This window comes from Macaca mulatta, chromosome 11 (genome assembly GCF_049350105.2).
Source record: "Macaca mulatta isolate MMU2019108-1 chromosome 11, T2T-MMU8v2.0, whole genome shotgun sequence".
Lineage (NCBI taxonomy): Eukaryota > Metazoa > Chordata > Mammalia > Primates > Cercopithecidae > Macaca > Macaca mulatta.
This window is the reverse complement of record NC_133416.1, coordinates 55,718,533-55,733,055: the sequence shown is the minus strand read 5'-3', so window position 1 is coordinate 55,733,055 and position 14,523 is coordinate 55,718,533. Positions and strand designations below refer to the sequence as shown.

The 14,523-nt window shown below is 44.5% G+C and overlaps 2 protein-coding genes across 2 annotated transcripts; one reads left to right on the top strand and one right to left on the bottom strand.

Annotated features, from left to right (window-relative positions):
- The first annotated feature begins 1,254 nt into the window (after window positions 1–1,254).
- LALBA (lactalbumin alpha) lies at window positions 1,255–5,410 on the top strand. Its single transcript, XM_001102116.4, has 5 exons — window positions 1,255–1,362; window positions 3,066–3,217; window positions 3,844–4,002; window positions 4,492–4,567; window positions 5,078–5,410. Exons 1-5 carry the CDS (start codon window positions 1,340–1,342, stop codon window positions 5,136–5,138), a joined length of 471 nt encoding a protein of 156 aa, XP_001102116.2. The 5' UTR covers window positions 1,255–1,339; the 3' UTR covers window positions 5,139–5,410.
- Window positions 5,411–10,417: 5,007 nt separating this feature from the next.
- Window positions 10,418–13,520, bottom strand: OR5BS1 (olfactory receptor family 5 subfamily BS member 1). The gene is made up of 2 exons (XM_001102029.4): window positions 12,748–13,520; window positions 10,418–10,580 (listed from the first exon to the last, which is right to left on the bottom strand). The coding sequence occupies exons 1-2, from the start codon at window positions 13,518–13,520 to the stop codon at window positions 10,418–10,420; spliced, it is 936 nt and encodes a 311-aa protein (XP_001102029.3).
- Window positions 13,521–14,523: the final 1,003 nt, after the last annotated feature.

Genomic DNA, 14,523 nt, shown 5'->3' with positions numbered 1-14,523 from the left:
CCTCCACTTCCTGGGTTCAGGTGATTCTCCTGCCTCAGCCTCCTGAGTAGCTGGGATTACAGACTCCTGCCAGCTTGCTCGGCTAATTTTTGTATTTTTAGTAGAGATGGGGTTTTGCCATGTTGGTCAGGCTGGTCTCGAACTCCTGACCTCAAGTAATCAGCCTGCCTTGGCCTCTCAAAGTGCTGGGATTACAGGCGCGACCCCACCATGCCTGGCCTGAAATTTTCATTTTATAAATAAAGAAATTTATTTTTAGAAATAACGTTTTTATTTTGTTCATCTCCAAAAAGGTGATTTCTGGTTTTAGAAACCTGGGTTTTTTCCCATAGCATCTGAGAGAATGAATGTAATTTTTAGTTTATTTTTAACAAAACCCAGGTAAGTTTACTGTAAATGCCTCGTCACCATCTTGATTCAGCTCTCGACCTCCATGCAGAGCACCCTGAGTAAACCTCTCTGGAAAGGGAGATTTTGGCAGGAGCTTTCTTCCTGGACAGGGAGAGCTGAGTGGGAGCTTTCTTCCAACGAGCTGTGCTTAACTTCTTTCCACATACTTCCTTTTTCAGTGCTGTGATCATTGTGTATTGTTCTCCTTTGGACAATCTCCAAGAGGCTGCATCTTTCTCTGGATGTTTGCAGTTGTTTCCATTAGACACTTTCTATCCTCTTTTTCAGATGACTCCCAGGTATCCTATTTTACAAACATTTCTAGGGAAATAATGGTTCCTTTTGCCGGAGGCATGTTTATTTTCTTTTCTGCACTTAGTTGTGATTCTTGACCTGTATGCTGATTTTTATTGCTTACAGCGAAGGGCCGAGGTATAATCAAATTACAGGCAAGCAGGCAGCTGCCTTAGGTCTTGACTTGGCTGAAAGTGTAGAAAACCCCTGTGATTCTTGAGACCCTGGCCCACCATTTTACTCTGTCACAGGTACTTAGTCCATAGCCTAGGGCAGGAGGCATTTTACACAAGACTCCACTATTGGAAGGACTAGTCCTCAGCACAAGCTTTTCTTATCTGTCCCTCTCCCATATGGTTCAAGGTCACCCTCAGCCATATTCTCAACAAAGCTTAGCGTGATAGAATTCCCATTCCTGTCGTGTACCCTTGCAGTGCCTCTAGGTGGAATGTGGAGAAATGGAGTGGCTCCACTTTTGCTGTGTTTCTGAACATGTATCTCTTGCTATCAGGACTTTCTGCTCATCCCTCCTGGCACACCAAGATCCTCCACCTTCCCTTCACTCCTGCCACTTCATATACTGGTTATCCATGGTATAGAAGACAGGATTAAACTGAGAGGACTTTTCCCTGACTCTGAATACATGTAGGAGATAATGATATGGAAGACCATCAGTTTGTAAGTCTTAAACAGATTGACTGAGATAAATGTTCCCTGACACATAAGAAATCAAGTTGCTGGGCGCAGTGGCTCATGTCTTAATCCTAGCACTTTGGGAGGCCGAGGAAGGCAGATTGCCTGAGCTCAGAAGTTCGAGACCATCCTGGCCAACACGGAGAAACTCCGTCTCTACTAAAAATACTAAAATTAGCCGGGCATGGTTACACATGCCTGTAGTCCCAGCTACTTGGGAGGCTGAGGCAGGAGAATCACTTGAGCCTGGGAGGCAGAGGTTGCAGTGAGCCAAGACCGCGCCACTGCATTCCAACCTGGGTGACAGAGTGAGACTTGGTCTAAAAAAAAAAAAAAAAAAGGAAGAAGAAAGAAGAAATCAGGTCAGGTTTAGAGATGAGGATAAAGAAGATGAATGGTGGCATGAAGGAGCTAACAGCTACTTGTCACCATAACATGAAGCTTGATGCCAGCAAATTAAAGGAACTATTCAGAACTAGTATCCTTAGCTCTACTTGCTTAGGGGCACTGACCTTATAGAGGTTCCAGACATAAGCTTGTTCAGCCTTGAAGTCCAATCTTTCCACTGGCTTGCATCTTTCCCACTTTCCGTGGCCAACTCTGAGGTTGTCTACAAGTTATTAGTCTTAGATTTATGTAATGTCTCAATGCCAATGTAGTATTTGGTTATTTATCGTAGAAGTGGTTAGGGGTGGGGAATCTGATAATAGCTAGATTCTTTTTTCTTTTAAAAAAAGGCAGGGTCTCACTTTGTCTCCCAGGATGGATAGAGCGCAATGGAGTGAACATGGCTCGCTGCAGCCTCGACTTCCTGTGCTCAAATGTTCCTCCTGCTTTAGTCCCTGAAGAAGCTGGGACTACAGGCACATGCCACCATGCCCAGCTAATTTTTGTATTTATTTATCTTTTTTTTTTTTTTTTGTAGAGATGGGGTTTTACCATGTTGCCCAGGCTGGTCTCAAACTCCTGGGCTCAAGTGATCCACCAGCCTCAGCCTCCCAAAGTGCTGGGGTTACAAGTGTGAGACATTGTGCCTGGCCTAGATGCTTTCATACAGGCTTTTCAATTATGCATTTTCCTTAACTAGGAAGTCTTAGGATCCAAGTTATATCTGATTGTTGTAGTCTACATTCCCATATTCTATTTCTATTTCTGAGCCTTCAGTCATGAGCTCAGAACTCATTCTGGGCTTTGTTACATGGCTGCGTTGGTTGGACAAGTGCCAGCTTTGATCCTGGGACTGCGGCATGTGATGACATACACCCCCTCTCCACATTCTGTGTGTCTCTAGCGGGGAGGGGGAAGCTGGCCATAGGACTTTATTGTATTTTCTGATTACTCACTTATATTGCCCCCTATGGCCTTCTTTGTTCCTAAAGTAACCAGAGACAGTGCTTCCTAGAACCAACCCTACAAAAAACAAAGGGATAAACAAAGCCAAATGGGAAGCTGGATCAAGGTTTGAACTCTTTCTGGGCAGAGAACAATACCTGGTATGGACTAGATACTGGGAGAGGGAAAGGAAAAGTAGGGTGAATTACGGAAGGAAGCTGGCAGGCTCAGCGTTTCTGTCTTGGCATGACCAGTCTCTCTTCATTCTCTTCCTAGATGTAGGGCTTGGTGCCAGAGCCCCTGAGGCTTTCTGCATGAATATAAAGAAATGAAACGGAGTGATGCTTCCATTTCAGGTTCTTGGGGGCAGCCAAAATGAGGTCATTTGTCCCTCTGTTCCTGGTGGGCATCCTGTTCCCTGCCATCCCGGCCAAGCAATTTACAAAATGTGAGCTGTCCCAGCTGCTGAAAGACATAGATGGTTATGGAGGCATCGCTTTGCCTGAATGTGAGTTCCCTGCTTCCTTGTTTCATCCATTCCTCATGTGATTCTCGCCTCCATTCCCTCTTTCCTTCACTTCGCTCCTCCGCTTTTACTTAATTATCTAATCATCCTCTTTTCTGCTCATTTGCATACTCTTATTTCATGTATGTATGTATGCATGTATTTATTTATTTATTTTTGAGATGGAGTTTCACTCTTGTGGCCCAGGCTGGAGTGCAATGGTGTAATCTCGGCTCACTGCAACCTCTGCTTCCTCGGTTCAAGTGATTCTCCTGCCTCAGCCTCCCAAGTAGCTGGAATTACAGGCGCCCACCACCATGCCTGGCTAATTTTGTACTTTTTGTAGAGACAGGGTTTCACCGTGTTGGCCAGGCTGGTCTCAAAGTCCTGACCTTGTGATCCACCCGCCTCAGCCTCCCAAAGTGCTGGGATTACAGGTGTGAGCCATTGCACCTGGCCCCATTTATTTTCCTACCCTTTCTTTCTCTTATTGTCTGATTTTTTTTGGAATTCTCCTTTGCCATCTTTGGAGATTGGCTGGAAACCATTTTTATGTCTTAGAATTACAATTCCTCCTGTATGCGGATCCTGGACATCTCTGTGGTATCTCTTTCTCATCTTTCCCTCAGTCATCTGTACCATGTTTCACACCAGTGGTTATGACACACAAGCCATAGTTGAAAGCAATGGAAGCACAGAATATGGACTCTTCCAGATCAGTAATAAGCTTTGGTGCAAGAGCAGCCAGGTCCCTCAGTCAAGGAATATCTGCGACATCTCCTGTGACAGTGAGTAGCCTCTATAACCCTCTTTCTCTGTTTTTCTGAGGCCTGCCCTTGGGATAATCTCCTTTTTAGTGCCAAGCAGACCTCGGGCTTCGTTGCCTTGGCTGGGCTCTACAAAAATTGTGGGACTTGAATTGGCAGTACTGGGTAAGAAGCTGTTTGGATTCTTCATGGTCATCAAATCCCCAGACAGTTCCCTGAGGTTCGGGGGTAGACAATCTGAGCAGTCTGAGAGTCTTGGAATCTTATTCTCTGCATTTTCAGGGTAAGTCAGTTGATGAAGCTGATGATTCCTCCAGAGATATCCCAGGAAAATGAAGGAAGTCCCTACCCAGGGTTAGACATTACCACATTGGTCCTTTCATATAAAAAGACAACAGGCACAAGCCTTGAGTTTAGAGAACCCACTGGATCCAGGGGTTAGGGGAACTCAGTGAATTTCTGGGTAATACTTCTCAGCTCTCTCATTCCTTTCCCTGTAACTCCTGCCAGAGTTCCTGGACGATGACATTACTGATGACATAATGTGTGCCAAGAAGATCCTGGATATTAAAGGAATTGACTACTGGTGAATCCTTATTCTATTATTTCCCCATCCTCCTCCTTACCCCGTTAGCCCAGCACCCCTTTCCTCTTACCCTATCTCTTGGTCATTTAATCTAGAATACAGTCTCTGAAACAAAACTTACCTAGGGACTCAGGTTTCTGTTATTAAGCCTCTCTTGCTCCACTCCTTGGTAGCAACTTTCCTAATAAGGGGTTGCCTAATGGAGGGCTCAGACCCAGGCCTCCTTTCACTTAGATTTGGACATCTAATTCCACTTGCTTAGTTCTATGCCCTCAAGCAAGCTGTTGGTCTCATTGCATCTCTTTTTTTAACCCTACAATTTTCTTGGATTATTTTTTTATGGACTGTATTCCACTTGATGGCTTGTGTCCCTTGACATCAGGCCAGGAATGTCTTTCTGTAATTCTCATCCACACTCTTTTACTTCAGCCTTCCTGGGAATGAATCTAGATGGAAATTCAAGCCAAGATTCAGTCAGCTAACTCACCTTGTTCCTTTCTCCATTATCAGGTTGGCCCATAAAGCCCTCTGCACTGAGAAGCTGGAACAGTGGCTTTGTGAGAAGTTGTGAGCATCTGCTGTCCTTGGCATCCCTGCCCACTCCACATTCCTGGAATGCCTCTTTCCTAATGCCACCTCAGTTTGCTTCTTTCTGTTCCCCCAAAGCTTATTTGTCTCTGAGCCTTGGGTGCTGTAGTGACATCACTGAACTCTTGAGGACTATTTTCCGGAGATGCCTGAGTGGTGCACTGAGCTCTAGACCCTTGCTCAGTGCCCCGATGGCGCTTTCACTACAGCACAGATTTCACCTCTGTCTTGAATAAAGATCCCAATTTGAAGTCACTGGCTTTATTTTTTTTTCCCCCTGGAGGGAAGGGGAAGAAATAGGATGAGTAGGTGGACACCAAAGCCGTAGGTCATAGCCACCTTCTGTCTCTACTGAAGAAGTAGACTGAATTTACAATAGAAAGGTGAAGGTTACTTTCTGCACCAACTCAATGTGACAAACTTTTATTGATCACCTAATCTATTCAAGGAACTGTAGAGGGATCCAAAGTTGGCTGAATACTGGCCGGGTGTGGTGCTCCCTCCTGTAATTCCAGCACTTTGGGAGGCTGAGGTGGGCAGATCGCTTGAGGTCAGGAGTTTGAGACCAGCTTGGCCAACAGTGAAACCCTGTCCCTACCCAAAATACAAAAATTATCCAGGTGTGGTGGCAGGTGCCTGTAATTCCAGCTACTCAGGAGGCTGAGGCAGGAGAATTGTTTGAATCTGGGAGGCAGAGGTTGCAACGAGTTGAGATCATGTCATTGCACTCCAGCCTGAGTGCTCCATCTCAAAAAACTAAAACAACAACAAAAAACAAAAACACAAAGTTGGCTGAATGGCCTTTTCCCTCAAGGACTAATGCAAGAGATAAGATAAACATTAATAAATAGTTACAATATAAGGAAGAGAGTTATAAGCATCATGAGAGAGGTTAGAAATGTGCACTGGGCATTCACAAAAGGAAAGATCATTTATATTTGGAGGGGATGTTGGGAAAAAGGAATCAAGAAAGGGTTCCTGAAAGGGAGAGCATTTAGGCTGGTTTTAAAGTCTGTGTGGGATTTTGACAAGTGGAGATGTGGGGTGGGAAAAGGAAGAGCATGGGTGGGAACCCAAGAATCTGAAATGGGTGACTTGAGGGGGTTGAAGGATTTCTTTATCCTTCATGAGGAGCTGTGAAAGGAACTCTTCCTGTCTCTGGAAACCAGAGAGAGAACAGGGGCCTTGACAGTGATGCTGAAGAATCTGAGAACATGGGACCTTTTGGTGTGAACTCTCCACTCCATTATTTCTTCGTGTGCTTTACTTGTTTTTAAGGAGAATGTTTGCAGGACTTCATTCATTTAAATAATTATGGGATATGTTAAAGAAGAATCAGGACATTTGGGTCCTAAAATCTGTTTCTGCTACTTTTTGATGGTCTGAACCTGGGCAGATCATCTCCATTCTCTGTACCTCAGTTTCCTCATCTTAAAATGAGGATTTTGGTCTAGATAGTTTTCTGAGATCACTTCCTGCTTTAACAATCCAGCATTCCAAACTACAGTTTAATTTGTCACACTCTGAATGAACTGAGAATGACATTCGCATTGTTGCTCAGCTCCACAGCCCTGGCCTTCATCCCACAGAGAAGACGGGAAAGTTCACCTGTGAGGGCAAGTACACCGCACATGAGTTCATGATCTTCAGGAGCCGTTGCTGAAGGAACTGACAGTAAGAGATTTATCTGTAGAGAGAACCTCAGCCTGAGGTCAGAAGATCAAGAACAGATAGAAGCCAGGGAACTGCGGCCGGGCGCGGTGGCTCAAGCCTGTAATCCCAGCACTTTGGGAGGCCGAGACGGGTGGATCACGAGGTCAGGAGATCGAGACCATCCTGGCTAACATGGTGAAACCCCGTCTCTACTAAAAATACAAAAAAAAAACCTAGCCGGGCGAGGTGGCGGGCGCCTGTAGTCCCAGCTACTCAGGAGGCTGAGCCAGGAGAATGGCGTGAACCCGGGAGGCGGAGCTTGCAGTGAGCTGAGATCTGGCCACTGCACTCCAGCCTGGGTGACAGAGCGAGACTCCGTCTCAAAAAAAAAAAAGGTTAAAAGAAGCCAGGGAACTGGCATGAAAGACATCTTTTTCTTTTTTTCAATTATTCATTGGTTACAGTGGGTTATGATACAAATGTTTATAGATGCGTACTCTGTACTAGTACTGCAGAGCAGTTTTTCTGTGTTTCTACTCAGTTTAATTGTAGTGTGTTGAGTTGTAAAATAATTCATGTATTAAATCAAATAAACAAACAAAATGCCATGTTCTTTGGTTCAAGCAACACTACAAAAGGCATTTGGGGTCTGCATTTGGAATTCTCAGGCAAACTCTCTCTTGTTCCTAGTCTGTACTTATTTTCCCCACACTAGCTTATGTGTATATATTTTTTGAGACGGAGTTTTGCTCTTGTTGCCCAGGCTGGAGTGCCGTGGCATGATCTCGGCTCACTGTGACCTCCGCTTCTTGGGTTCAAGCGATTCTCCTGCCTCAGTTTCTGGAGTAGCTGGGCATAGGTGCCTGCCACCATGCCCAGCTAATTTTAGAATTTTTAGTAGAGATGGGATTTCACCATGTTGCTCAGGCTGGTCTTAAACTCCCACCTCAGCCTTCTAATGTGCTTGGATTACAGGTGTGAGCCACAGTGCCCGGCCTATACATTTTTTAATTTCAGTGTCTAATATGGTGTCCACTGAATTATGAATTCTTTTGAGAAAATGAATCAATAAATCTATATTTGGAGGGGATGTTGCCTCCTTTATCCAGTGAGGTATGGCTGGATCAGCTTCATGACATACACACCAGTAGTCTTCTTCACCTTCTCCTCCTCCTAATTGTAAATGTTGAAGGTGTACAACTTGATGTTCTGTTGTATGTATATACTTAAATGATCACCACAATCAAGCTCATTAACATATAATCACCTCACGTGATAACTTTTCTTTTTCTTCGGGCATAGAAGCAGGCTTGATAGATGCAGTTCTCTTGGCATTTGGGTAGAAGCAGGACAGGAAACTGCTGTTCTCTTCCTGAGAACTTTCTCCAGAGCCAGATAGGAGGCAGCATGGCAACTGAGCATCTGTTTTGCTTTCTCTACCTCCTTATCTTTCCTTTAGGCCTAAAATGAAGCTCTAAGCCAAGTAAAGGTCTGAAGTCATCCAGACTAATGTGGAAGCGGGGAGGCTCCAGGGAGTGGCTCTCAGACAGCAGACCATTTACTGAGCTCTGCGTGAGAAAGACTCGAAATGGTTCACAGCAATACAGAGTTTTGTTCTCTCCTCTTATCCTGCTTTCTCCTCCCTGCTACTTTTCCCTGACACCTATCTTGTTATGAAGACAGGAATTGTATTAGATAAAATCAAATATTTTTTTCTTTCTTTTTGAGATGGAGTTTTGCTCTGTTGCCCAGGCTGGAGTGCTGTGGTAGGATCTTGGTTCACTGCAACCTCCACTTCCTGGGTTCAGGCAATTCTCCTGCCTCAGCCTCCTGAATAGCTGGGATTACAGGCATGCGCTGCCATGCCCAGATAATTTTTGTATTTTTAGTAGAGATGGGGTTTCACCATGTTGGCCAGGCGGGTCTTGAACTCCTGCCCTCAGGTGATCTGCCCTCCACCGCGCCTGACCTCTTTTTTGTCTTTTTTTTGATGGAGTCTCTCTCTGTTGCCCAGACTAGAGTGTAGTGGTGCAATCTCAGCTCACTGCAACCTCTGCCTCTCTGGTTCAAACAGTTCTCCTGCTTCAGCCTCCCAAGTAGCTGGGATTACAGATGCCCACCACCACGCCCAGTTAATTTTTGTATTTTTAGTAGACATGGGGTTTCACCGTGTTGGCCAGGTTGGTCTTGAACTCCTAGCCTCAGGAGATCCACCCACCTCAGCCTCCCAAAGTGTTGGGATTACAGGCGCGAGCCTCTGTGCCTGGCCTCAAATATTTCTTTTTATGTTTCTTCTCCCACTTCTCCTTCTCTCTCATCCTCCACTTTTTTCATTTATTGAACATTAATTAAGAGCCTATTAGGTGACAGGAGGTACTAGATATTGGGGATACAGAAGCTATTAGAGGTTTTGCTTTGAAGACCCTTATACTTTAGAGGGGGATACTCCCCTCTGCCCATTTCCTGAGATCATGCAAGAGAAAAGACTTCAGGTGATCCATATTAATTCCTTCCTTCACTGCTTGATTTGTCACCAAATGGTTATTAAGGATACACTGTTTGCTAGGTGCTATTTTATTTATTTGTTTATTTAGAGATGGGGTCTGACAACATTGCCCAGTCCAGAGGGCAGTGGCTATTCACAGGTGTGAGCACAGCACACTATAGCCTTGAACTCCTGAGCTCAAATGATCCTCCTGCTTCAGTCTCTCGGGCAGCTGGGACTACAGGGATGTGCCATCACACCTGGCTTAGGCTCTACTTTAGCCGCTACTTGTTAAGGATGAAGACAGGAGGAGACACTCTTATTTTATTTGATTTCTTTCTTTCTTTCTTTTTTTTTTTTGAGACAGAGTGTTGCTGTGTTGTCAGGCTGGAGTGCAGTGGTGCGATCTCAGCTCACTGCAACCTCTGCCTCCCGGGTTCAAGCAATTCTCCTGCCTCAGCCTCCCGAGTAGCTGGGACTACAGGCGTGAACCACCACACCAGGCTAATTTTTGTATTTTTAATAGAAATGGGGTTTCACCATATTGGCCAGGATGATCTTGATCTCCCGACTTCGTGATCTGCCCACCTCAGCCTCCCAAAGTGCCAGGACCACAGGTGTGAGCCACAACGCCCAGTCTATTTGATTTCTTTCTAAGATGTTATGGGATGTAGATCTTTAAAAGGACTTTTTGGCATGAGAACAAAAGAGGAGTTGGGTCACAGTGCCAAGATGGGACTATCCAAGAATGCAGAAGGACATTTGCTAGTGGTCTGATAGGTTGATTTACCTTTTGTGCATAGACATAAGTAAAAGGGAGAGGGAGAGGCAGGAAGAAGAGAGGTAAAAACAGGCAAGAAATGAGAGGAAAAAGCATTAGCTATAGAAATGGCCAGGGATGCCCTGAGAATTTTCTTGTATAATGACTGGGCCCCATCTGATGGGTGTTACCTGCTCTGTGACAGTTTCCTCATTGCCTTTGGCTGAGAGCAGGGCATTGGAGGAAGAGAAACTAAGGTCTCTGTTTTGGAGAGAGATGAATGCTGAGGTAGCTGAGTGGTGATAGCTCTTCCTCCGTCCTTTTTCCCCATTACTTTTCCTCCTGCTGAGGCAGGGGCATTGGGCTACAAGGGAAGCCTGGACTTCCTGGCCAGCATCCTCCCCAGAGCCACCTTTACCTCCTGGTTCTTCAGACTGTAGATGAGGGGGTTCAGCAGGGGGGTTATCACACTGTACTGCACGGAGAGCACTTGCTCTAGGGCTGAGCCGGATGCTGGAATCATATACCTTGAAGGGAATTGGACAGAAAAGCCACTCATGACAATGGTGACAATACTTACTGTTGGCAGCAACAATTCAGCCCCTCCCTGCAAAGACTCCCCTCCCTGCAAAGGAGGTCTTCAGAGCTGACTTTCTCTGGTGGCAGCATCTAGAAATGGCTGATCTGTGAAAAGTCAGTCATTTCTGCCTTCAAACACTTCCAAACGTAAGTGAGCTCACACAGAAAGTTACAGGAGCTGCCCCGAAGAACAAGCAGTTCTGCAGCATATCAAAGGCTGTGGGTTCTAATAGAATTAATATTTAGGACAGATAAAAAGTAAAAAAAAATAGAATTAATAATAATTTCATACACTTCCATAGCATTTCATACTCTTCAAAACATTCTTCCTTAATAGCTATGATGATTATATGAGGAATTTTTCTCTTTTTCCTGTTTATACGCAACAGTACAGAAACACAATGTTCTCACCTTGTGATGACTGTTCGTGTAAAACTGTACGCTCAGTTTAAAATGTTGTCATTATTCCCAACTTTTATGGCCCTGGGAATTACCCTCAGAATCCTTGCCTATTATTTTTATAAAGTTGAGTGGCCTATTATTTGTATAAAGTTGTCCTTTTAGTTGCATTTTTCTTTGGTTTGGAAAAGAAACCAAAACTGGTAAAATGGGAGACGAAAATGTCTTAAGCACATAATATGATTCCAAATTATAAGATTAAAATCTTGAGTACATTTTGCTAAGTACCACTCGGAGTATCTTCCAAAGACGCACTAGTATTATTATTTTTTTGCAGTGGCACCGTAGTTATCAGAATAGACTATCCCAAGGATATTCCTTGTGGGTTCCAATGTGTTTGGTTATTTAAAAAAATAGTCATTTTACTGTTATTTTTGTCTTTTAACTTATTCTTTCTAACATTTCTGTGAAGTAAGTAGTCACATCCTTTATGGCAGATGAGGAAACCGAGACAAAGGGAGACGAAGAGATTGGTGTACAGCTCAGTTGAGCTCTCCTGGGCTATTTATTTATTTATTTTTCTTTTACTTATTATTTTTTCTTTCCCAGCCACTAGACTACAGGTACTGGACTATTCTTATCATCCATTTCCATCCTTGGCTTCTCTCTGAATCACAGGCAGGTGAGAAAAGTATTGAACAATTTGTGCAAATCCACCTTCAATTTACTAGTAGAAAGCACAGGCGTCGATTGTTTTGTCTCCTAGTGAGGGAGGACTAGGCAGCCAGAGCTGTCGATGTTTGAGAAGCATGGTAAGGAAGGGCACGGATCTTGGTCCAACTTGTGGCTCCATTACTAGCTTGTTCTAGGACTGCTGAGAAATTACCTGATTACTTCCTAAACTCAGGTTCTTTACCTAAAAGTGGGTTGATAATATTTCTCTTGTAGTGTGGTGCATGCTAAAATTGACTTGGCAATGTAAAGCAGCTGGTGTACAGTAAATGGCTAGTAAATTGCTACAACATACGTAAGCTTTGGCGACATCTCCCAGTAGGAAATAAAGATGGCATACTTTTCAAAGACAGGCTTTATTTTTTGTCTAGCACTGAATAAAAATCTAACAAAGGTTCTCTGATTTCTTTTTGAGAACTCCCAAATCTTAGGTTAATGAAGTAGAAAAATCTTTATCTTGGTCTAAACTCATTTTCCAGAATGGACAATTGAAGCCTTAGAAGGAAAATAGATTCTGTTTTTTTTTTTTTTTTTTTTTGAGACCTAGTTTCACTCTGTTGCCCAGGCTAGAGTGCAGTAGGGCAATTTCCGCTCACTGCAACCTCTGCCTCGGAGGTTCAAGCAATTCTTCTATCTCAGCCTCCCGAGTAGCTAGGACTACAGGTGCACGCGACCACACCTGGCTAATTTTATATTTCCAGTAAAGAAGGGTTTCGCTATGTTGGCCAGGCTGGTCTCCAACTCCTGGGCTCAAGCGATCCACCCACCTCGGCCTCCCAAAGTGCTGGGGTTACAGGCATGAGCCACCGTACCCAGCTGAAAATAGATTATTTGCAATGCATATAGCTAGTCCCTGGTAGAGCCAGAACTAGAGCCCAGGCCTTTTGAATGTCTTGCTATTTTGTAATGCTCTATTCTGCCAACGGAGACCACCTAGGGTAAGGAATATCCCACATTTATATTCAGGGGTATAGAATGACATACCTGAGAACTCCTGAAGTATAAAAGATGGTGACCATAAGGAAATGGGAAGAGCAGGTGGAAAAGATCTTGTTCCGACCTGTGGCAGAGTTGATCCTCAGGGCTGTTGTGATGATACAGCTGTAGGAACCCAGCAAAAGGACAAGGGTGCCAAGGCCCAGTACTGACATGGTGGTGAGAATGGAGGCGATGCTAGTGCAGGGGTTGGAACAGGTCAATAAGAGCACCGGAGGAAGCTCGCAGGCAAAACTGCGGATGATGTTAGGGCCGCAGAAGTGCTGCTGAGCAAGCAGGAGGGTGTTAATTAGGCCAGTCCCGATTCCTATGGCCCAGGATGACCCCACCAGGCCAGCACACACCCTTCTGTTCATAACCACCACATACAACAGCGGATGACACACGGCCTGAAACCGGTCGTAGGCCATGACCGAGAGGAGGCAAGCCTCAGTAGCTCCAGAAAATATGACCAGGGAGATCTGGGTGAAACACTCAAGGAAGGATATTGTCTTCTCCTTAGAAAGAAGGTTCTCTAGCAGTTTAGGCACAATAATTGAGGAATAGAAAGCATCCAGGAAGGAGAGGTGTCTCAGGAAGAAGTACATGGGGGTGTGGAGGTGGGAATCAGTACTGATCACCAGCACCATCAGCAGGTTCCCCAGTAGAGTCAAGAGATAAATCGCCAGGAACAGAACAAAGAGCAGTGCCTGAACCTGAGGGTTGTTGGACAGTCCTAGGAGAACAAACACAGTGACTGTGGTCATGTTGCTGACTTCCATGGAGCACTCAAGTTTCCCTTTTGACTGACAAGAACTGAAAAGAATGCTCCAATGGGTTATCAGTGTCAGGGCATGCCCGGGGATGAGGCATTGGCAGTAAAGCTTCAGGGCAGACCCAGGACAGATTCTGTAGTGGAGGCAGCTTTGCCATGTCAGGCTGCGTCAGTCCTTTCCAGCTTAGGGCAGTAACTTATTTGCCATAGTGGAGAAGGTGGGGAGGAAAAGTTCAGAGAATCAGACCTAGAAAGGAAGAAGAGAGCAGGGATTATTCAGGCTGGAGAAGGAAGCGAAGGGAGTTGATACTGAGAAGTGCTATTCTCTACTTCCAAAAGGAACTGAGCTTAAACCACAGGAGGGCTAACTGGTATAGTGAATAAGCAATAAACATTTTGGCTGACCATCTGGATGGCAGACCATGATGAGTGTCTGAGTGTCTGATAGAAGTATTATGAGACTTGGTCATGGTGCAAGTTCTCTCTCAGCCACTGTAAGCTCATAAGCCACTTAAGTTTCTAAAAAAAAAAAGTCTGGGAAAAATAGATGGTTTCTAAAGTTCATTCCAGATTAGATTTTTTTTTTTTGAGACAGAGTCTTATTCTTGTGCCTAGGTTGGAGTGCAGTGGCACAATCTCAACTCACTGAAGCCTCCATCTCCTAGGTTGAAGCTATTCTCGTGCCTCAGTCCAGCTTAGATTTTTTTAAATTTAATTTTTAATTTAATTTTTTTCTAGAGATGAGGTCTCACAATATTGCCCAGGCTAGTTGCAAACTCCTGGCCTTAAGTGATCACCCCTCCTTAGCCTCCCAAAGTACTGGGATTACAGGTGAGTCACTATACCTGCTACCAGCTTAGAAATTGAAAAGATGGGGAAACAGTCTTCCTGGGGTGTTTCTAGTACTAAATAGAAGCCCCTTCTCCCCTTCTGTGTCAATCCAAGCAGAAATGACACATGATTGTATTGGTTTCACAGAAGCCAGGCAAGGGGAAACCCTTGAATAGAAA